Source organism: Syngnathoides biaculeatus, chromosome 16 (genome assembly GCF_019802595.1).
Source record: "Syngnathoides biaculeatus isolate LvHL_M chromosome 16, ASM1980259v1, whole genome shotgun sequence".
Classification (NCBI taxonomy): domain Eukaryota; kingdom Metazoa; phylum Chordata; class Actinopteri; order Syngnathiformes; family Syngnathidae; genus Syngnathoides; species Syngnathoides biaculeatus.
Window position 1 is genome coordinate 24360700 of NC_084655.1, and position 19886 is coordinate 24380585.

General features: G+C 49.6%; 4 protein-coding genes across 6 annotated transcripts; 1 reads left to right on the forward strand and 3 right to left on the reverse strand.

Annotated features, from left to right (window-relative positions):
- Nucleotide 1: 1 nt before the first annotated feature.
- Nucleotides 2–5208, reverse strand: LOC133514279 (decapping and exoribonuclease protein-like). Its single transcript, XM_061845830.1, has 7 exons — nt 5058–5208; nt 3528–3851; nt 2765–2994; nt 2016–2235; nt 992–1127; nt 806–900; nt 2–529 (listed from the first exon to the last, which is right to left on the reverse strand). The coding sequence occupies exons 2-7, from the start codon at nt 3821–3823 to the stop codon at nt 421–423; spliced, it is 1086 nt and encodes a 361-aa protein (XP_061701814.1). The 5' UTR covers nt 3824–3851; nt 5058–5208; the 3' UTR covers nt 2–420.
- A 2030-nt stretch (nt 5209–7238) lies between these two features.
- On the reverse strand, nt 7239–11046 carry LOC133514715 (decapping and exoribonuclease protein-like). The gene is made up of 7 exons (XM_061846605.1): nt 10722–11046; nt 9645–10096; nt 8771–8997; nt 8099–8318; nt 7870–8005; nt 7707–7801; nt 7239–7631 (listed from the first exon to the last, which is right to left on the reverse strand). The coding sequence occupies exons 2-7, from the start codon at nt 10088–10090 to the stop codon at nt 7523–7525; spliced, it is 1233 nt and encodes a 410-aa protein (XP_061702589.1). The 5' UTR covers nt 10091–10096; nt 10722–11046; the 3' UTR covers nt 7239–7522.
- Nucleotides 10382–17421, forward strand: LOC133514717 (inactive serine/threonine-protein kinase 19-like). 3 transcript variants are annotated; one of them, XM_061846611.1, is made up of 7 exons: nt 10382–10550; nt 11540–11635; nt 11825–11967; nt 12353–12588; nt 12960–13057; nt 15881–16007; nt 17331–17421. In XM_061846611.1, the coding sequence occupies exons 2-7, from the start codon at nt 11542–11544 to the stop codon at nt 17419–17421; spliced, it is 789 nt and encodes a 262-aa protein (XP_061702595.1). In that variant the 5' UTR covers nt 10382–10550; nt 11540–11541. The 3 variants fall into 3 exon arrangements, with proteins under 3 accessions (XP_061702595.1, XP_061702594.1, XP_061702596.1); XM_061846610.1 differs by lacking the exon at nt 10382–10550 and adding an exon at nt 11129–11281; XM_061846612.1 differs by lacking the exons at nt 10382–10550; nt 17331–17421 and adding exons at nt 11130–11281; nt 13765–13912 and having other exon boundaries at nt 15881–16053.
- Nucleotides 16526–19637, reverse strand: LOC133514719 (ras-related C3 botulinum toxin substrate 1-like). Its single transcript, XM_061846613.1, has 6 exons — nt 19291–19637; nt 18038–18109; nt 17797–17914; nt 17655–17717; nt 17387–17546; nt 16526–17275 (listed from the first exon to the last, which is right to left on the reverse strand). Exons 1-6 carry the CDS (start codon nt 19323–19325, stop codon nt 17145–17147), a joined length of 579 nt encoding a protein of 192 aa, XP_061702597.1. The 5' UTR covers nt 19326–19637; the 3' UTR covers nt 16526–17144.
- Between the last annotated feature and the right edge of the window lie 249 nt (nt 19638–19886).

The following is a 19886-nucleotide window of genomic DNA, read 5'->3' on the forward strand; positions in this document are numbered from 1 at the left end:
GTCAGCGAGTGCAGGTTTTTCTTATCGTAGAAGCAGGAGAATACACAAGTTCAACTTCGGAGTTGTTTTTAGTGCACGTACTGATAACACACAATCAGAAAACGTAGTCAAAAGTAACTACGAACAGCCCCCCCCCAAACTACCATCAATGCATCCATAACATACGAGCGAGCCGCCGACAAATGCACGAATCCCGTCGTCCGTCATCGGGTGACGGTACGATCAATAAAAACAATCCCGTTGTACACCGTTAACGCTTTTCTAATACGCGACAGTTAAAAATGTTGCTTAAAAGGTTTGGATGATCCCTAATCTAAAATGATTTCAAATCGTGAAATCAGAATAACTCGCCAGTCCCACGGCGTCGCAGACTCGGCGGAGCTCCCGCCGGCGTCCCGCGAGATGGCGGCGTGACGCTTTCTATTCCATTTCCCTGACGTACCAGTCCGGCAGGAAGGAATAAGGGGAGTCCCGGTGGACGCTGTAGGTCAGGTCGCTGCGAGACTTCCGGGAGAACAGATACACCACGCTGGACAAAGACACGGTGGACAAATTGGGACAAAACCCCTCCAGCAAAGGACCAGATGTCTGCGTTGATCCATTGGGGGGAAAATGGAATCTTGTGTGGAAGGATGTCATTTGAAAATTGCGACTGCGTCAAGGCGACGGACGTCCCCGTTTTTGAGAATATGTTCACGTTGGAATCGATTTGGAAAAATGTGCGCGTAAAGCGGGAGGGGGACGATTTCCTTGGTGCAGAACAACGTGTGCCAAAAGAAAGTAAGACCTCGACGGGGGAACTCACTGAGGGTTGTCCTCGGTCACCACACGCTTGACATAAGAGAGGAATTCGTTGCAGAAGTTCACGCAGACGGCGGGCGTCCACGGCAGGGGCTCGTCCTGCTCCAAAGACGGAAAAAGCTTTAGGGCTCCGGTTCGCTGGCGGCAGCGACGACGACGACGACGACAACAACAGGAGCGGATACCGTACCCGGACCAGCCTCGGAATTTCCGCCGTGCGATAAGTGCGCACGGACACGACGACCCCGTCGTCGTTCCTGAAGCCCGCCACCACGCGAGGGACCCCCAGGAGGAAGGACTGCGCCCACCACTTGAGCAGCTTGAACCTGATGATGAGCAAACGAGCCAAGACCGAGACAGTTCGCGGGGACCGAGTCGCCGATTTTAGGTCCTTGGCCAAAACCTGTGAGAGGCTCGACGCCCTCAGCCAACTTGTGCTGTAGCTAAAAGAGCCGCAGCGCAAAGTGGCGACGGGTCGATGTAGTCGGAACTCGAAGCTCAAGACTTGAGACCGACTCGCGCACACGAGGTGCGTCAGAACCGTTTTCCGCTTTCAAGTCACCCCCCCGGCGTCCCCGTCTTCGTCCAATCCTAGAAGAACGCTTTTGGAACCCTCCTCAAACTCGACGGCGGCACCCGCCACCGGGGACGGGTCGATGTAGTCGGAACTCGAAGCTCAAGACTTGAGACCGACTCGCGCACACGAGGTGCGTCAAAACCGTTTTCCGCTTTCAAGTCATCCCCCCCCCCCCCCCCCCCCCCGGCGTCCCCGTCTTCGTCCAATCCTAGAAGAACGCTTTTGGAACCCTCCTCAAACTCGACGGCGGCACCCGCCACCGGGGACGGGTCGATGTAGTCGGAACTCGAAGCTCAAGACTTGAGACCGACTCGCGCACACGAGGTGCGTCAGAACCGTTTTCCGCTTTCAAGTCACCCCCCCGGCGTCCCCGTCTTCGTCCAATCCTAGAAGAACGCTTTTGGAACCCTCCTCAAACTCGACGGCGGCACCCGCCACCGGGGCCGGGTCGCCGGCTCGCTTTCTAGCTGCTGCTCGCTGGTTTGTCGTGCGGGTTTGCATGGAAACGGCAACTTTTCTGACACACCTCAGATGCCAATTACTCCTAATCGGACGCGGATGTACGTAACGTCCATTTTGTTTTTGTGGAACGGCGATCGTACGCGAGACCAACGGAGGCTCGGTCGGCTTGTCAAACCTGTTGAACTTGCTGCGCTGTTTGTCCGTGCGGCTCACTGCTGACGTCTTGAGCTCCAAGTAGCAGGCGGGGGCGGGCGGAGCGTCTCGGTCTTTGAGCCGGCAGTCCACTTCGCCGGAGAACAGCAGCCGGTGGTTGGCCAGACGGGTTCGGACCACGCTGTAGAAGGCCTCGTTGGAGTTGACCACGCCGCTCGGATCGGGTAAGGCGCCGATCGCGTCTTTGGCGGCGGGCGGAGGGGACAAATTGGTCAGCGGTGTCGGGCGTGATATACTTAAGACTGACATTTTGGAAAGTCATTTCCATGAATTTTTGTATAAAAAGTGTGCCTCTGCGATGACACGCTGTGGCGACCCCTAACGGGAAAAGCCGAAAGAAAGTAGTCGTAGCTGTCTGCTGGGGGGGGGGAGAAAACCCAAACTGAGAAATTAGAAAAGAGAGAAAAAAAAAAAAAGGCGATCGTCTTGAAACGCTGATGCCGCAAAATCCATGTCATGATGGGAATCGGTGTCAAGGAAGTATGTCGAAGTGCTACATCTTGACTGGGAGATAAGCTTGGGGCTAGGTTTAGCCCGGGTCGTTTGCTGCGACTAGGTGAGTTTTCGAGATCTGTTGCCGCGCGTCAATGTCGTGCGGTCGTTCACAATGGATTACTAAATTATTGACGGCTGTAATATTCACTCCATTTGCTGCTTACGGAACGGCGCACATTCGCGTTCTTGCAAAGAGCTAAAGCTAGCGAAGCTTACCTGCGCATACGTACTGCTCAAACTTGTACCCCCAGTATATGTTTTCCGTGTGACTCTCCGTGCGGTCCTCTCGGTCCTGGCGAGCGACGTCCGTCTCCACTTCATTGATGTAAAGCACCCCCTTGAACTTGGTGACGGCCAGCGCCCACTCGGTCAGGGCCTCGTAGGGCGTGCATAAAACTTTGGTCAAGCGGCCTCGTGATGTCACAAAGTCAAAGTTATCCAAAGGTCTGCGAAGACAAAATGCCACACGTCATTGGGCCAGAAAGAAGTGGACGGTGGCGCCTTGAGATAAGAGGTTCATCTGTTCCGCGACCGCATTTGCGACTCAAAATACAAATTGAAATACATATTCATCCTTTCTTGGCCCACAAACAAAATGTTGCACTTTATAATAACATAGAGGAAGAACAGAATTAACAAATGTAAAGAGTGAAAGTTTTTGCCACAATCCTTACATCAGTCCAATGGACATTGTGCTACTCCTTCCGGTACCTCGGCCAAGTGGGGGGAATATTATATAGACAAAAACATACTGCGGAGGAAGCGGGAGTTGTATGAGACATTCGTTATCGCGTACATACGTATTATCTGTCAACAGGTGTTGCTCCACCATTTGTGTGGTTTATAGTCAAAATATACTGTATAGCGATGAACCCATCTGTGACATTTTGCACATTTTACGTTACGTGACGAAAGGCAAAGCTGCGCGCTTGTTTTACATGCACGGCAAGTCTGGTCACTCGTATCTCGGGTAACGTACGATGCGCCCGCCGCATCCTTCATGAGAGTAGATTTGTTGGCCAAGATCCAGTGCAGGATGTGCTCCAGATTTTTCCTCAAATTCTCGTCTCTCCTAATGTAGCGGTCGCCGTAGCCGTCCCTCAGGTCGAAGTTGGGAGCCGCGGCGGGTTCCGCGTAGTACCTCATGCGACTGTCGTCGTGGTGGAACCGCCGCTCGGTGTCCAGGGAAAAAGAACCCACCTCCACGCGGTCGTCAAACGGAGGCAAGCTGCCCCCGTAAGATTCCTTTCTGGTGCTCAAAGTCTCGCGGTCCATTGCAGGAATTCAAAAAACAAACAAAGTTCTGAAACGTGCAAATTGCAAAGTTTGGAGAAGGTCAAGAAAGCGTCAAGGGGAAATTCACCGGTTTAGCTCATGTCATCCGTGCTCCATTTTGACAATGTCTCATTTGTGTCAATTGTGTGCTGAGAAGTTTTGTTTTTTTTTTAATCGACAATGACGAATTTTCAGGGGTTCCGCCATTTTGGCGAGTCGCATGACACTACGTGAGCGGATGTGACGTGTTGAGCTCCGGGGGGGAGCAGGAGAAAGCCGAGAAATCGGCGCCGGGCGTAAATTGGGTCCCCTGCAATCCGCCGTTTGGAACGGCACGGTACACGTCACGTGAAAACGTGTACATGAAAATAATTTGTACTTGAAGCCATCTTCACTTCTCGAGTTTAGTTTTTTTTTTTTTTTTTTAATATACTGTGTTTCAGAAAATTCCTTCTCTTCATAAAAATGTTTGGACTGTTAATAACTGAATAATAAAAGTGGGCCAATTAAAAAACAACAACAACAACAAAACAATTCCAAGTCAGCGAGTGCAGGTTTTTCCTCATCTTAGAAACAGGAGAATACACAAGTTCAACTCTGGAGATATTTTTATCGTACATACTGATAACACACAAACAGAAAATGTAGCAAAAAGTAACTCCGAACGGCCCCCCACCCACCCAAACTACCGTAAATGCATCCATAACATACAGTACGAGCCACTGACAAAAAAAAAAAAAAATCTTCTCAAAACACTATTAAATGAAAGAGGATTTATCATTGCATTGTCAAAATAGAGTACATATGACATGATTTATTGGATACATTGTTGATGCAAACCAGCGAATTTCCCCTTTAAAGTGCATTTTAGGGTCAATCCAAGATAAAAATTAATGGCTGTGTTTAGGTATGCTATCTATAGCAATTTTTCTGATTGATTTAAAAAAAAATCGTTGTGTGGCCACCCTAACCCACTTAAAAAAAAAAATTTGGAATCATAAATGCAAATGCATATTTGATATTCCAGCACAAAACTGTCCTTTTCTTATGAAATAAGATGGTTGGCATGATGACGCGCGGGCTCCGTGCCCCCCCCCGATTTTCAAGCGATTGTCTGGGGTCGCGTTCCTGCAGGAACCGACCGCTCGTGCATCATTTTCTTCTTCTTTATTTAGTTATTTAAATATTTGGGCCACGATTTTCAACACCTTTTAAGAAATGTTTCTGGTCTTACCTGAGCTGCGTTCGGGTGTGACGATCCAACGACACTGTCAGGACTTGCCTTCGCTTGCTTGGATTTCCTTGGCAGCGGAAGCCCAAGTTTCGTTTCTCCAGAACTGCGCAGTCTTGCTTTCAGATTCACAGGCTCAAAAAAACAAAACAAAAAAAAAAAAAAAGGGCGTCCTCTTGTTTTAAGGAAATCACATGACTTGAATGAAACTACGTCACTTGTTTTTGTCAGTCTGGATTAAAACAAAAAACGGGGGAGGCTGGAAAAGACACAAGAAACGCGGCATTTGTCGTTAGAACTCCAAAAGCTTGGAAATGAATTCCGATCATTTCTTCTTCTTGTAAATGTAAACGCAATTGTGCCGATATCGAGTTGAAAGTTAAGTTTTGCCTTTTTCTTGTTTTTTTGTTTGTTTGCCACCCACGCAATGCACTTTGGCATCCGGCACGAGTCGGTCCTCCGTGTTCTCGATCAAGAATAAATCCCACATAATGATGGATCCACTCAGATTGTTTTCAATACTGATAAAGAAGTTATTACTGTGTTAGTTATCATGCATTGTGGTGTTTACATAATTCACCCGCGGGACCTCGAGTTGGGGTGCGGGGTTCCGCACGGACTGTTTTGGTTGTTGCGCTTCCGGAGCAAAAAGGTTAACAGAGTTCCCGCCGTTATGCGTGTAGTTTGGTGATGTCGAACAATAAAACAAGTTCTGTTTCTGTGTCCGACACTCCGCCTCCGACTCCTTTTCTCCGGCGCTACACTGGTGACCCCGACGTCAGTCCCGGCGTTTTCGAGACTGTTTCCGTGGACAGGATCAAACCCGCGCACCTGGACATTGCCCAGCCTTTGGGGTTGGCCCTCCCCCCGCGCCGGGGTCGTCCCCCTTTGCCCTGTGCCCCTGCGCCCGCCGGGGTACCCTTGACCCCGCCTGAGCCCTTGTCCCGTGACTCAATGGACAGTGCGGCCCCGCCCCCATCGGCCCCTACAGTGCACACTCGCCGGGGTCGGGTCATCATCCCTCCACGGCACAAGGATTTTGACTATGGGTGAATTCTGGGGGGGCTTGTGTGGTGTTTACATAATTCACCCGCGGGACCTCGAGTTGGGGTGCGGGGTTCCGCACGGACTGTTTTGGTTGTTGCGCTTCCGGAGCAAAAAGGTTAACAGAGTTCCCGCCGTTATGCGTGTAGTTTGGTGATGTCGAACAATAAAACAAGTTCTGTTTCTGTGTCCGACACTCCGCCTCCGACTCCTTTTCTCCGGCGCTACAGCATGATGAAAGTATACCATTACTACTATAGTTGCTGTTAGGATTGTTTCTGTTCGTCTTAGTCTGAATTGTTCTCTTTGCGAGCTGCGTGGGTGTTGGAGGGATTTGCGAGTTTGGACCCGACGCGTGTTCACGAGTCGAGGAAGATATGAGCAATGATTAGAAAAATCTATTATTTAGGTGTGTCTTCTGGCAGGATAGCCAAAGAAGAAGACAAAAGCTGCCCAGTAACACGAGGTTTTTATATGTATGGGTCCATGGTAGAAGTGGCCTGCATTCATTAACTATAATTGGTATAAAAATAAAAAAAAAGAGTGAGTCGGCTCCTCGTACACGGAAGCGCGTTGCGGCCACACGTTAAACTTCGGTAAACTACCCTGTAAGAGACTGTTTTTTTTTTTTTAAATATGCATTGTTCTCAAATGAGTCCAATGCGTATTTAAAAAAAGAAAATAAACCGCCCGGATAGGCTTCAGGGCCCGTACACGGAAGCGCGTTGTGGCCACATGTTAACCGACGTAAACACTGTGACTTTTACATTTCGGACTCATTTTAGAACAATGCATATTAAAAAAAAAAAAAAAAAGTGTCGGGGAGAGGTTTACCAAAGTTTAACGTGTGGCCGCGACACGCTTCTCTGAAATGACTCCGTCTTTTTTTTTTTTTTAATGCATCGTTCTGTCATACTTGCGGGACAATTAGTTTTCACTTTGCGGGGACTTTAAACGGAAACGGTGAATTCAGTTTCACAGATGACAAAAAGGAACCAAGAAGGTGTTTCGCAAACTGCTGCCAACGTCGATGTTTATTCCAATTGTAGTAACACGGCAAACCTTTTTTTTTTTTTTTTTTCCCCCGATTTAGCACAAGCCGGCAATCCGTCGCGATGAGAGTGAAACGTACACAAGTGGTAGTTTTTATTTTTGTTTTATTTTCCTACAAATAACGGGCAAATCATTCACAATCAAAGCGACATTACATTGCACTCGCTCCCATCTTGTTGCTGTGACATTTGAACATTCCTCAGACGAAATAATGCGATCGCTGCGTTCCGTACAAACTGCAAACCGCGATGGGGTCGGCGCCTCAATTTGCCGGAATCTGCGGAGAGTTTGCTTTGCGATGTCTTTGTCGATTTTTGGGGGGGGCGAAATTCTTCCGAAATGGATCAACACTTGGGTCGGGGGACTTCTCTTCAGCTCATTTCTTTGACGTACCAGTCTGGTAAAAACGAGTGCGCCGAGTCGACGTGGACGGAGTAGGTGACGTCGCGGTGGGGGTTCCAGCAGAACAGGTAGACCACACTGGGGAGACGGACAATCGGGCTTAGAAGGCAACAAGGCGCCGGCGTGCCACTCGCGCTTTTCGGGGAAACTCACCGGGGGTGGTCTCGGGTGACCACGCGCTTGACAAAAGACAGGAAGTCGCTGCAGAAGTTCATGCAGACCGTCGGCCTCCAACACTTGTCCTCGGCCTGCTCCCGAAGACGCAAACGCGTGGGCGGACAGCGCCCGCGAGGCCGGCGGCGACGGCGACACCCACCTTGACGAGGCGCGAAATCTCCGAGATGCGAAAGGTCTCCACGGAGACGACGACTCCGGCGTCGTCCCGGAAGCCTGCCACCACGCGGGGCACTCCGGGCAGGAAGGACTGCGCCCACCACTTGAGCAGCTTGAACCTGATGGGCAAAAACATCCCGGGCCGGGCCGGCCCGAAACTTCGTTGAGCCCAGGCCTCCTTTTGTTTTTTGTTTTTTTTTTAAATCCGTCACCTGCGAAAGTTGCTCCGCTGTTTGGGAGTGCAGATCTCCGCCGACGTCTTGAGCTCCACGTAGCAGGCGGGGGGCGCCGGAGCGTCCGGGCCTCTGTCCCGGCAGTCCACCTCGCCGGAGAAGAGCAGCCTGTGATCCGAGAGCCGGGTTTGGACCACGGTGCAGAAGGCCTCGTTGGTGTCCACCACGCCGCTGGGATCGGGGGAGCCGTCCATTTTGTCTTTTAGGGAAACGCGTCGTACGTTTTCAGTCGATACCGTTAGGAGAATCCTGCCGAGGTTGGCAGTCACGGAAAGCGACACCAATGACAAAAAGCGGTTGATGTCCTGACAGTTTGACAATTTTAGTTTTCAATAACAAACCGCTCGCACGATGTTATTTCTGGCTTTGGTTGGAGAACACAAGCAAAAACCGAGGCTTCCCTGTACTATTTCATCTTCGGTGAGACGCGGTTTCCCTCGGAGGTCCGGACTGACTCTTTCATCGCCTCATCACAAACCGTGTGAATTAGTTTTGGAATGGGAAAGCCAGGGTGAGGGTTTCTTTCGACCACACGAAAACGCTCATCATATTTCAAAGTTATCCTTTGTTGGTGCCGATTTCCGCAGGAATCAGAGAAGCGGCCAGCGATGATTTGCCTTGGCGGGCCGGAGGCGCTCGCCGGTCCCCTACCTGCGCACATGTACTGCTCGAACTTGTATCCCCAGTACATCATCTGCCGGTGCCTGGCGGTGCGATTCTGCCGTTCCCGCCGAGCGGCGTCCGTTTCCACTTCGCTGACGTAGAGCGTCCCCTTGAATTTGGTGACGGCCAGCAGCCAACCTTCTCGGGTCTCGTAGGGCGTGGTCAGAAGTTTGGTCAGGTGACCTCGCCACGTCACAAAGTCCACATCCAACGCTCTGCGGGGGAGGGGAGAGGACCGCATTTTGTTACGACGACCCGCCATTCGCTTTGGAGCCTCTTCCTGTCCTTTTATCGAAACGCCCTAAGATGCCACAAGATGGCACCAAAGGCCCGTCTCACTTTGCCACCATCCGTCTATTGCCTGAGCCGCAGCCGCAGCGTCGCAGGAGTGCTGGAGCCTATCCCAGCTACCTTCAGGTAGGAGGCGGGGTACACCCTGAAGCGGTCGCCGGCCGATCCCTGGGCGCAAAGAAACAAATGACCATTTGCGCTCGCAATCACAACAATGGGCAATTTTGAGGTGCTTCGCTAGCAAATTTAACCAAAGCACAGAACATTTCTCGTCTGAGAGTCCATTAGCTTAGTGGTAACGCACAATGAAAAGGAAACGCTGAAAACGGGCCAACGGAAGGAGCACCGACGTCGCACGAGTGAGGAAATTGCGATTTGAACACAAACGGTGCAGCAGCACAACAATATAGTCACAGGCACGGATTCTTTATCCTCTGCTAAAAATAAATGCGTATCATGCTACCGCCCCCTGGTGGGCAAGACGAACACACCCTGAGGATAAAAGGAAACTCTTCAATCGGGCCACCGCATCGACTGGCGCGTTGAGTCCGCCATTCCCACCTCTACTTACGATGAAGATGACGCGTCCGCCTTCTGCGTGAGCTTCGGTCTGTTGGCCAAGATCCAGCGGAGGACGTGGTCGAGCTTTTCCTTGACGTTTTCGTCCCGCTGGACGTAACGGTCCCGATAGCCGTCACTCAGGTCGAAATGCGGGCTTTTCTCAGGTTCCGCGTAGTACCTCATCTGCCTGCCGTCGTTGAAGAACCGGCGCCGAGAGTCCAGGGAAAAGGAGCCCACTTCCACGGGCTGCTTGTACAGGGGGAAGGGTCTTTCGTAAAGTTCCCTCCTGGCGCTCAGAGTCTGAGCGCTCGGCGCCGTCGCCTCGGACTGGTTGTGCTTTGCGTTGGCGGATTTATGCCCCCGCTCGTTTTGTTCCCGATCATCTCGCCGTCTCTTGCATGTTTGCGCCTGGTGCTGAAACGCGCCGTCGCCGTCGCGGGGGTGGTGCTGCTTCATGGCTGCCTGACGGGGGGAAAAGACACCACGCTGGTCAATCGCGCCCATTTCCACAAAATGTGCCGCACGACTTTGCAACGGCAGGAAAATCCACGTTCCGGGGGTCGCCGCTCCAATACGTGCACATACAGTACCGGGGAAATGACATATTCAATTTAATGTATGTTTGTAGTATAATCGTTGCCTCACTCATCATCATCATCATTTCCCAAAATCTTCTTGAATGCCGAGGCTTTGAGTCGTTTTCGGTGAATAAAGGGGCCATTATTTTTAGGAACACTTTGGTACTGAACCGCGTACGCCGAGCAAGGTCCATCGAGACGAGCAGGACAGACCTTGGTACAGTCTTCAATGCACTCCACGGGCTTGCAACGGAATCCTGACCTCAACCCGATTGGAACGTGATTAGGGTCATTCCCGGTGCTCGGGTGGACCGACCTCCTACTGAACCTGATAAATGGTGAATGTGTCACTTGGGTGGTGATTCAAGACTTTTTGCCCTTGCATGTGCAATAATATGCGCTGACTACATGCACATCCGTCCCGAGACAATATTAGCAGTGATTCGCTCGATTACAGTATACTCATTGAGATAGAAGATATAATAATATTTGTTTTTCCCGCGACTCACCTCGGTGCGAAGACGAATTATGAATGCTTCATTGGCGACAAGTATCTGAAAAGGAAAAGCAAGGGAGCGTAATGGAAGCTATCGCTCGAGCTAACTAGCCTTGAGCGCTAGCTGCCGAAACAGCGCTCCCTGTTTCGTTTTGTTCCCGAAACGGCGTTCACTTTAACTACTCATCACTGCCGTATGTTACCGAACGTATGCCACAAGATGAAACTTTAATGACGATTTATCCTACCTCCCATATTCATTAAAATCTATTGGGAAAAAAAATACAACAACAATGTACATGACTTGCAAAGACCACGTGCCGCCAAAGGGGGCAGCATTGCCGTCGAACTGGCCCTGACTTCAGTAGTAGTAGTAGAAGAAGAAGAAGAAGAAGCCGTAGCTGTATACAGAAGGGGACATGCAATCACTACTGTAACCAGAGGGGGCAGCAACGTAGATCGGCTGGACTCATCCTTCAAGAGAAGAAGACTGCTCGAGCCTGACTAAAATTGACACGAAGTCCGATCCAGATCATGTTTAAACGTCTACTTTTGTCCACGGCAGCTTTCCGGGTAACGATATTTAACGTGCATATGCCCACATGATTATGCTACTAACAATTGAAATCCCACCATTCGCTTCGGGTTTACCATCTCTGGCGTACTGTAAATAAATACCAACCTATGCAAATGAATGGGAATCCCATTTCGCACAACCATCGTATGAGCAGTGGCGTTTGTACGAATTCGAATGTATGGAATGTCATTGTAATCGGTACAATGGCATTTGTCTTACAAATCGTGTGCATATCCTCTATTCCACTTTTGAAGGTATGAACAGGAAACGAGGCCTGATATCCGACATTTTCAAGTTGAAGAAAAGACGAACTGAGGCTGACAAGTTTGGTGTCAAGAGCGATGAAGGAGGTGGGTGCCGTCGCTTTTAGGAATTGCTGAGTACCGATACCGGCCTTATTTCAAGACATCGGCTACCTGTGAATTGCTTCTGATGCAGTACTGCCCACCTCCCCCTAACCCAAAAATACATCGGCAATTGTTTTAAAGGTCTGTTGTTCAAAACACTCGGGTAAATTGAACAATGTCGTGTCCCGAAAGCTCCGACTGACATCCGAGGCAGCCTGGAGTACCTGATGACGCTGTTCCCCAGAAAACTCTTCAATGACGCCCTGCCTCAAATTGTGCTCAAGCATCAGCTGTACAGCATTCATCGTGACAAGACGCTCGTGGACAAGGAAGTGGTAACTCGACTTTTGCCTCTACGTTTTAAAAACAACCCGCAGCTACTGTCCTAATAACGCGTCTGTGACGCGCTTTTGGCGAAAGACGCCGCCAATCAAGAATGACACTTCCCACGGAATTGGTTTGCTTTAAGGGTGCAAATGAGCCTCTCCTCATCCTTCCCCGTGTACTGATGAGCCATTTGTGACTCCCGATTTGCCGTTTCCTTTCGCTCTCTCGGTTGAGATGTATGACTCCCGTGTAGTTTCTTGACACTCTCTTGTTAGCCAGATCTCAGGTGGCATCCGGCGTCATCCTTGAGATAAAAAGTGAACGGCAAAAAAATGTAACGAGCGAATGGAGCCGTCCGTCGGCTTGACGATCGCTTTAACAAAACGCCTGCAGAATAAGATGCGGGAGGACGGGGAGCTGCTCATGTTCCAGCTCGGCTTCGACGCGGAGGCGTTCGCTTTGGTTTTCACGTCCGACTACAAGGCCAAAGTGTCAGCCGCAGAGGAGGGCCGAGACACCCGAGCGACGGTGGGCAGGTTCTTGGAGAAGCTGTCGTCACCTTGCACAGACCTGAGCTTCGACAAAGACCGCATGATCACGGAGTTCCTCTTCGCAGATGCAGAAATCACGTATGTTGAGAAAAATCTGTTAAATCTGTCTGTATTTGATGGCGACACTAAATTAGGCCTTTGGTGTTGGAGTGGAGTCGGATCGGCAGCCAATCGCAGGCCTGATAGAAAGAGACAAGGATTTGCGGAGAATTTAGGCGAAGATGCAAAGTCGGCACAAGCCGGGCCAGATTTGAACCCGCGTCCCCAGAACTGTGAGGCGGATGTGCTAACCAGTCGGGTTTTTACAGTAAATTTGTTACGTTGTAACGAGACTTGATGGGTGTGTCGGGTTATTCATACAGTAATGCACAGGAGGCCACAAATTTTAGCTGAAGTAAAATAATCCCAAATAAATGGCGGCTCGTGTACGATGTTTTGCTGCCTTGCAGGCAGCTGGTGAAGGCGGGGGTCCTGACCGTGAGGGACGCCGGCAGCTGGTGGCTCTCCATCCCCAACTCTGGCAGATTCACCAAGTACTTTATACAAGGTGGGTGACGAGGTCGGCAAAAACGCCAACCCGTGGAGTCGTTGCGGGTGGCGTGGCAGACCACTGACCCGAACGGAAACGATGACACAAACCTGTGCCGCGAGATGCACCCCAAACTGTTTAGTTTTCAGTGGATTTGCTCCCTTCAAATAATCAATATCAACCCGGAAAAACCGGTGGGGAAGGAGGATAAACGTTGGAGGACATTTTACAATTTAGCAAAGCAAGACGACCGGTAAACAGATTCATTTCTGCCCATTTTAGCATCAGAAAAAGAATATCTGTGCCATTAATAGAAAAGCCTACTAGAACATCTGATCTTGATTTGGAGTCGATCAGAAAAAAAAAAAAAAAAAAAGAATTGTGGCTTTAAGTAGTGTTTGCTGACTCTCGTTTGTTTAACACGAGCTCGAATGTGATTGACGAGCCGCGGCCGCGTATCCGGTTAAACGAGGGGGTGTGCAGACCTTTGCAACTGCATTTCAGTTTATTTGGACTGACCTTTTGTAAAACGTTTTTCTTTGGTTCAGTTGCGCTGTGCGGCTTTCAAGCCACAATAGTGGATGAAAAAAAGTTTGGAAATGCGTCCGTGTACCCGGAAGTCGAGTTTGAGCGTGAAAAAGCTCGACGCTCGGATACTTCGGGGGGGGGGGAGAAGGAGGCCGTCCTTAACGGGCTCCTCCCGCTTTGCCCCCCCCCCCCCCCAGGTCGGAAAGGGGTGCTGGCCATGGTGAAGAAGGCCCGCTACGGAGAAGTCTTGCGGGCCGAGCTGGAGGGACGGCGGACCCCCTCGCACGTCAAATTCCACATCAAGTACCTCGTCCACGATCTGGTCGGCGCCGAACTGGTGGACAGGTAAACGGGCGGGACCGCGCCACGTCCGTGTCGACTTTTTTTTTTTTTTTTTATGACAACATTCACAGACGTTTCGTGTGGAACCCGAAAAAGGAAAAACATTTGGATTTTAAACAGCATTTTGTGAAGGGAAAAAAAGAAAAGAAAAAAAAACTAAAGCGTTGTCCACAATCTGGAAATGAATGAAATTAAACAACAAATTCAACACTGGAAATAGAAAAATCCGGATGCTCAAAGATGCTTGAATTATTATTCAAATATGTACAATAGCATTAGATTTGAAAAGAAACACTTCACCGCAACACACACACTTCAAGCCAGCAGTTTTATGTACACTGTCCAAAAAGACACATTTCATTTTTTTTGTCCCTCTGAAGTCAAATTAGACAAAACGTCTCCTATTTCAAGTCAGTCAGCATCACCAAAAATATTTCATTTTGTGCGGCACGGTGGATCAGCTGGTAAAGCGCTGGCCTCACAGTTCGAAGGTACCGGGTTCAATCCCGGACCCGCCTGTGTGGAGTTTGCGCGTTCTCCCCGTTCCTGTGTGGCTTTCCTCCCGCATCCCAAAAATCGATTGGACACTCTAAATTGCCATCTGTCTCAATGTGCCCTGCGATTGGCTGGCGACCAATCCAGGCCGTACCCCGCCTCCTGCCCGATGATTGGCTCTGACGCCTTTCGCGACCCTTGTGAGGATAAGTGGTTCAGAAAATGGATGGATGGATGGATGGAAATCATTTCGCTGACATGAAACAAAAGTTTTGTCTGATTTGACTTCAGTGACAAAAAAATGTTTTTGCGCAGTTGTTATAAACGTCTGGCTTCAACTGTGTGTTTGTGCGTGTGTGTGTGTGTGTCTGTTTATTCATCCAAAAGCAAAAATAAAAAAGTGTTATTCCCAATCAGCTGATTCATGACTAAATATTAAGGAGAGTAGTTTCATCATTTGCATTTTAAAAAGAATTTCTCCCCAGTCAGGCATTTTATTTATTTTTTTTAAATTTTCAATGGACCTCTCCGACCCGTCGATCACTCGTCGAATAATAGCCAATCAGACAGCCGCAATGTCTTAACCGCTGGCTTGACACGCCCCTGCCGCCATGTTGTCCCACAAGCAGCGCCGGTTGTCAGTAGCGTGCGCTTGGAAAAGTTCATGTCATGAAGAAAATGGTCCTCAGATGCGCTTGGGGAACGTGCAATCCTGATGAAAGATACCCTGCAAGATTGCTTCATTTTCCAAAGCCTACTTGAGCAAATGTCTACGATGGATTCAGGCTGACGTACAACTAAATATGGACAATATCAACAAACACGAGGCCGTACGTTTGAGTTAATTATCAGTGCTTTCTACGACGCAGGGGAACAATTTTTCACTTTGTGACCTGCTGAATGAAGTGTGTCATGTTTTCTGCCGAAGAGCCTCGGGTTAGTGATGCGTCAACGCGCCGCGTCACGCAGGACAAATGTCCATTTGGATCAGATCGGACTTCTGAGACCGAGCACCCGCTTCCATTACAAGCCAAGTCAAATGAAACCTCCAAAGACTCCAATGATTTTACTGGTCATCTTTCCAAGTAAGAAGTACTCAGCCTGCTTTACATGCGCAGTACGATTCCACTATTTGATCCTGTCGGATTTCAATATGACGTTTGTGAGGCGTCGAAGCTTTTTGCATCAATCGCCAACGTTTCGCTGCAACTCCAAAATCTTAATTCTGTGTACATATCCTTGCGTGAAATAGTTGAGACCACTCTTGGACGAGTCTGACGCATTTGGCAAAAAAAAATCAAAACATACCGCAATACTATCTGGAATACGCGACGGAGAATCCACTTCAAACCCATTTTGGAAGCTTGTGGGGCGTGGCCAAGGGGGCGGAGCTTAAGACAGCCACCGTTGCGTGAGGCTCAGCGTTGATGCCGCTGTATCCAATTCATTTTCATCATTCCGTTTTCTTCTCTCCAGCATTCCGACAACTTCGGGGACTTTGTTGCGATTTGTTGGCTCCTGAATCGCCGAAGACAAGAAATAAGCCGATGTTTCGTTTTGGAAACACAAACGAAGGCCTGGCAAAATCCTGTGGGTTTATGAGGTACACTTTGGTGTTTGCATTATGTAATAAAAGTCATCTCGTTTAATTACGTTTCCTTTTTCTTCCGCGAAAGTCACAGAGCGCACGAGCTGCTTCACTTTTGTTGGATTTTATTGGCTTTTTCAAAAAAAAAAAAAAAACAAACAAAAACAAAAAGGTGACAGTAGCTTTGTATCCGTAAATCCAAAGAAGTCACGATGACGTCGCCTTGAATGATAGCACAGCTTGATGTCTGAATACACAAAAAAATGTGTTCTTTAACCCCTTTGTACTAGTACTTTAAATACATTTTGTAAAGAGGCAAACAAAATTATAAATGTAGCGCTCCTAATCTTAATCTTTTTCAGTATACATCGCACGTACATGCCATCGGCGCAATTAGACTAAGACAGCCTTGGAGAGAAGATAGCGTTAGCTGTAAAAGAGATGCCAGACAAAAAAAAAAAAAAATCATAAAGCATATTCATAGTGTTAGTCCAACAATACAGTGAGTGAGGTGTAAGATACAAAAAAAAAAAAAAAAGTCAAATCACAATTATAACAAAGAGGAGGACACCGTACTACACCACAAGCGACACTCGTAGGCACGGATGCTCGTCTAAGTAAGTGTTTTCGCTTCGCCAGTAGTGATGCGATTATTTAAAAACAAAAAAATGAATAAATGCCCAAGGAGCATCAAAGGTGCTCTTGTTCCCCACCACCAACAGTTTCAAAAATCGACAATGTGACGTGTCTGCGGAGAGGGCGAAGAAAATGATTTGTGCGGATGCGTCGGGGAACGTTGAAGGGTTAATAATAGCACTGTCGGTGTTGAAATATTTAAAAAAAAAACAACTTGCCAACGATCGATTGTGGGCGCAAACAAACAGCAGCGTGGATGCGTTTTCATAGCCGGGTTGGTGTTTGGCAAAAAGAACCCACGAAAAGAGAGCGAGGGGGGCGGGGGTACCACCTGGATCTGATCTAAGGCCTCATGAGTTTGAACATTTTCACGCTTGTTTTTACAGTATGCAACATTACAATCCTCTCAATCTGGATTCAATGTCGGAACGGGGAGGGGGGGAATTCGTCGCTACGTTTACAGGAAGCAAAGTACGTGTGTGTGTGTACTGGCGTTTTTGTTTGTTGACTCCCCCTTTAGAGGAGGCTGCACTTCTTGTGCTTCTTCTTGACGGGCGGGGGGCACAGGACGGCGCGGATGGCCTCGTCAAACACAGTTTTAAGGCCGCGCTGGGTCAGGGCCGAGCACTCCAAGTACTTGACGGAACCTGCGGGAGTGGAAAAGGTTTTACAGACATTTACAACTGGGCCCCCCCATTCCAGAAACCAGTGGTGCAATCCAACTGGACCGCGTTCGTCATTTGGAATCGAGCGCTTACCGATCTCTTTGGCCATGGCCAGGCCCTGGGGGTAAGTGATCGGAGCCAGTTTCTTCTCCTTGAGCTTCTCGATGGTGTCTTTGTCATCTCTCAGATCCAACTTGGTGCCCACCAGGATGATGGGAGTGTTGGGACAATGGTGCCTCACCTCGGGGTACCACTGCGCACGCGCGCGAGGTTAGATTCCGCAAATCACTTTTATTTCAGCTTCTGTTCATCCATCGCGTCGGGTCCCAAAACAGATCCGGGCGGCGCCCCGTTGACTCACCTTGGCACGGACGTTCTCGAAGGAGGCCGGACTCACGAGCGAAAAGCAGATGAGGAACACGTCCTGCCCGGCGGGTGGGGGATAGACACAACAAGGTCAGAGTCTAAAAGACGAATTGGGACCGTCCCGTTCCGGTCGCTACCGTCTGCGGGTAGGAGAGCGGGCGCAGTCTGTCGTAGTCCTCCTGTCCTGCCGTATCCCAAAGGCCCAGGTTCACCGGCTTGCCGTCCACCATCACGTTGGCCGAGTAGTTGTCGAAGCTGGCACGAAAACGAAAAGGTGCTCAACTCGCGTGAAGAAGCCCTTTCGCAAAACTGTCACAGCAACCGTGTCTGCGAGCCGCCGGCCGGGCCCGAGTACAGAATCGGCGGGCGGCTACTCACACGGTGGGGATGTACTCCCCGGGGAAGGCATTGGTGGTGTAGCTGATGAGCAGGCAGGTCTTACCCACGGCTCTGGTGGAGGAAGGAAGCAGAGCGGCGACCAAAGTCAAAAACGCGTCACAGTCGCTCGTTGGATTCGCGCGAGACTTGAAACATCCGCCGTCGTCCTTCTTTGGCGCAGAAGGTCCCCGCGATAGCGATGAGGAAACGGGCCGCGATATCCACACAGGAAATGGAATTCGACGCCGCGGGAAAGTCACATTAGAGTCTGCTCGCTAAAACGCCACTGCGCTACACCTGCATTGCGCTACGGAGCTATTCAGTTAAATACAAGCGCGTACTCAAAATTCCTCCACGCAGATGCAGATAAATCCTTGGACTTGGGGGAAAAAAAAAAAAAAAAAAAAAAACCGTGATACATTTTGTGAATGTCAGTGAGCCACTCCAGATCCCACCTAAATAAATTTGGGTTACTTTTTGTCTGTCTTGAGCTATTTCACTTTTATTGTTCACACCTCTTTGAAGGTTTTGAGTAAGCTGCGCGGTAAAACCCAATTTTTTGGTTGCTTGTTGTTCTTCATACTTTGTTTTATTTTTACTGCCAGTTTTCTTTTTTGTTTTAGTAATGACCAGCCACGACATCCGTCAAGGTAAGCGCAAAGGTTTTGTGACTTGGTTTTTAGTTTGTCTTTCCATCTGTTTGACAGGTAATAACAACATATATGGTTAATACATGTATATTTGTTTGAGGCGATGGTCACAGTTTGGTTCCAATTCCTAATGGTGATGGTAGGCAAGCAAATGGAGGGTGGGTGCAGACTGCAGACGTCGTTTCCAAACGAAGGTGACAAGGAAATCGGGCAGGCGGATCCACGCACGATTCCGCCGCTGTGGCATCCGCACCACACCCAGAACAACAAGTCGCGTGCGTGCGCGCGCGAGCGCCCGCCCGCCCGCTCGCTCGGGGCCAAAGTTGAAAGGAACGCAAACAGCAGAAATTGTGCCTTGCGAAAAAATGGGGGGGGGGGGGGGGTAATCGACCATTACAAACCGGAGAGAAAGAAATTGTCACACTTAACAGTTGGAGGGTGTGTCAAAACAGGCAGGCGACGTTTTGAATCATTGATCCAAACCAAAGAGCTACTTACAACTGCCAAATGGAATGGAGGGAGGGAGTGTTCGCTGGTGGATGCGACCGCCCGGCTACAGTCTCGCTTCAAAAAGAAATATGAAGACGCCAACGATTCACTCACCCGTCCCCGACAACGACACACTTGATGGCCTGCATTGCGCCGCACTCGACGGAGGAATGCTAAGCTTCGCCCCCGGGGAGCTAGCCGACGTTAGCCCGCAAAGTCTTCCCTTTGTCCGCAACTGCTCGGATGCTCAAATTGGCCCCCAAAGCGTCGCTCGGGGCGCTCCGAAGGTCCGGAAAGAGGCGGCGAAGGGAGCTGCGGGGACTTAAGGGGCACTTTGACGCAACTTTTATCCGGGAGATTCCCTCGCTTTTACATTCCCATGCTGTCGAGCTGGATGCTAACCAAGCAAAACAGCGGCCACCACCCCTGAGAGAGGAAACAGGAAGAAGGCAAAAAAAAAAAAAAAAACGAGCTGCCACTGTAGACGGAAGTATGCAGATATAACACGCCCCTCCCTCCCCCCACACACACACAAACACACGTTCAGACGCGTGCTTGCGCCCATGCTAAGCTAGGAGGGTCAAAATCTTCCAATGCATAACATGGCCCGGAACCGCAGAGCATCGGAAAGAGAGATGGCGGTGACATTTTTCTGCTCCTTACAGTTGCTCACACTGCTGGACAAATACAAGGAACTTGGAGTAACCCAA

What these genes read in the sequence shown, in the direction of transcription:
- LOC133514279 (XM_061845830.1), bottom strand. Translation starts at nt 3,823, where the DNA reads ATGGACCGCGAGACTTTGAGCACCAGAAAGGAATCTTACGGGGGCAGC. An exon ending in TGAGCAGTACGTATGCGCAG is followed by an intron (nt 2,236 to 2,764) that starts GTAAGCTTCGCT and finishes CCGCCGCCAAAG; the next exon opens with ACGCGATCGGCGCCTTACCC. An exon ending in AAATTCCGAGGCTGGTCCGG is followed by an intron (nt 901 to 991) that starts GTACGGTATCCG and finishes TCTTTGGAGCAG; the next exon opens with GACGAGCCCCTGCCGTGGAC.
- LOC133514715 (XM_061846605.1), bottom strand. Translation starts at nt 10,090, where the DNA reads ATGAAGCAGCACCACCCCCGCGACGGCGACGGCGCGTTTCAGCACCAG. An exon ending in GCGGACGCGTCATCTTCATC is followed by an intron (nt 8,998 to 9,644) that starts GTAAGTAGAGGT and finishes CCTCCCCCGCAG; the next exon opens with AGCGTTGGATGTGGACTTTG. An exon ending in AGATTTCGCGCCTCGTCAAG is followed by an intron (nt 7,802 to 7,869) that starts GTGGGTGTCGCC and finishes CTTCGGGAGCAG; the next exon opens with GCCGAGGACAAGTGTTGGAG.
- LOC133514717 (XM_061846611.1), top strand. Translation starts at nt 11,542, where the DNA reads ATGAACAGGAAACGAGGCCTGATATCCGACATTTTCAAGTTGAAGAAA. An exon ending in TGTCAAGAGCGATGAAGGAG is followed by an intron (nt 11,636 to 11,824) that starts GTGGGTGCCGTC and finishes GTGTCCCGAAAG; the next exon opens with CTCCGACTGACATCCGAGGC. An exon ending in CGCTCGTGGACAAGGAAGTG is followed by an intron (nt 11,968 to 12,352) that starts GTAACTCGACTT and finishes AAACGCCTGCAG; the next exon opens with AATAAGATGCGGGAGGACGG.
- LOC133514719 (XM_061846613.1), bottom strand. Translation starts at nt 19,325, where the DNA reads ATGCAGGCCATCAAGTGTGTCGTTGTCGGGGACGG. An exon ending in TGTGTCGTTGTCGGGGACGG is followed by an intron (nt 18,110 to 19,290) that starts GTGAGTGAATCG and finishes TTCCTCCACCAG; the next exon opens with AGCCGTGGGTAAGACCTGCC. An exon ending in TCGAGAACGTCCGTGCCAAG is followed by an intron (nt 17,547 to 17,654) that starts GTGAGTCAACGG and finishes GCGCGTGCGCAG; the next exon opens with TGGTACCCCGAGGTGAGGCA.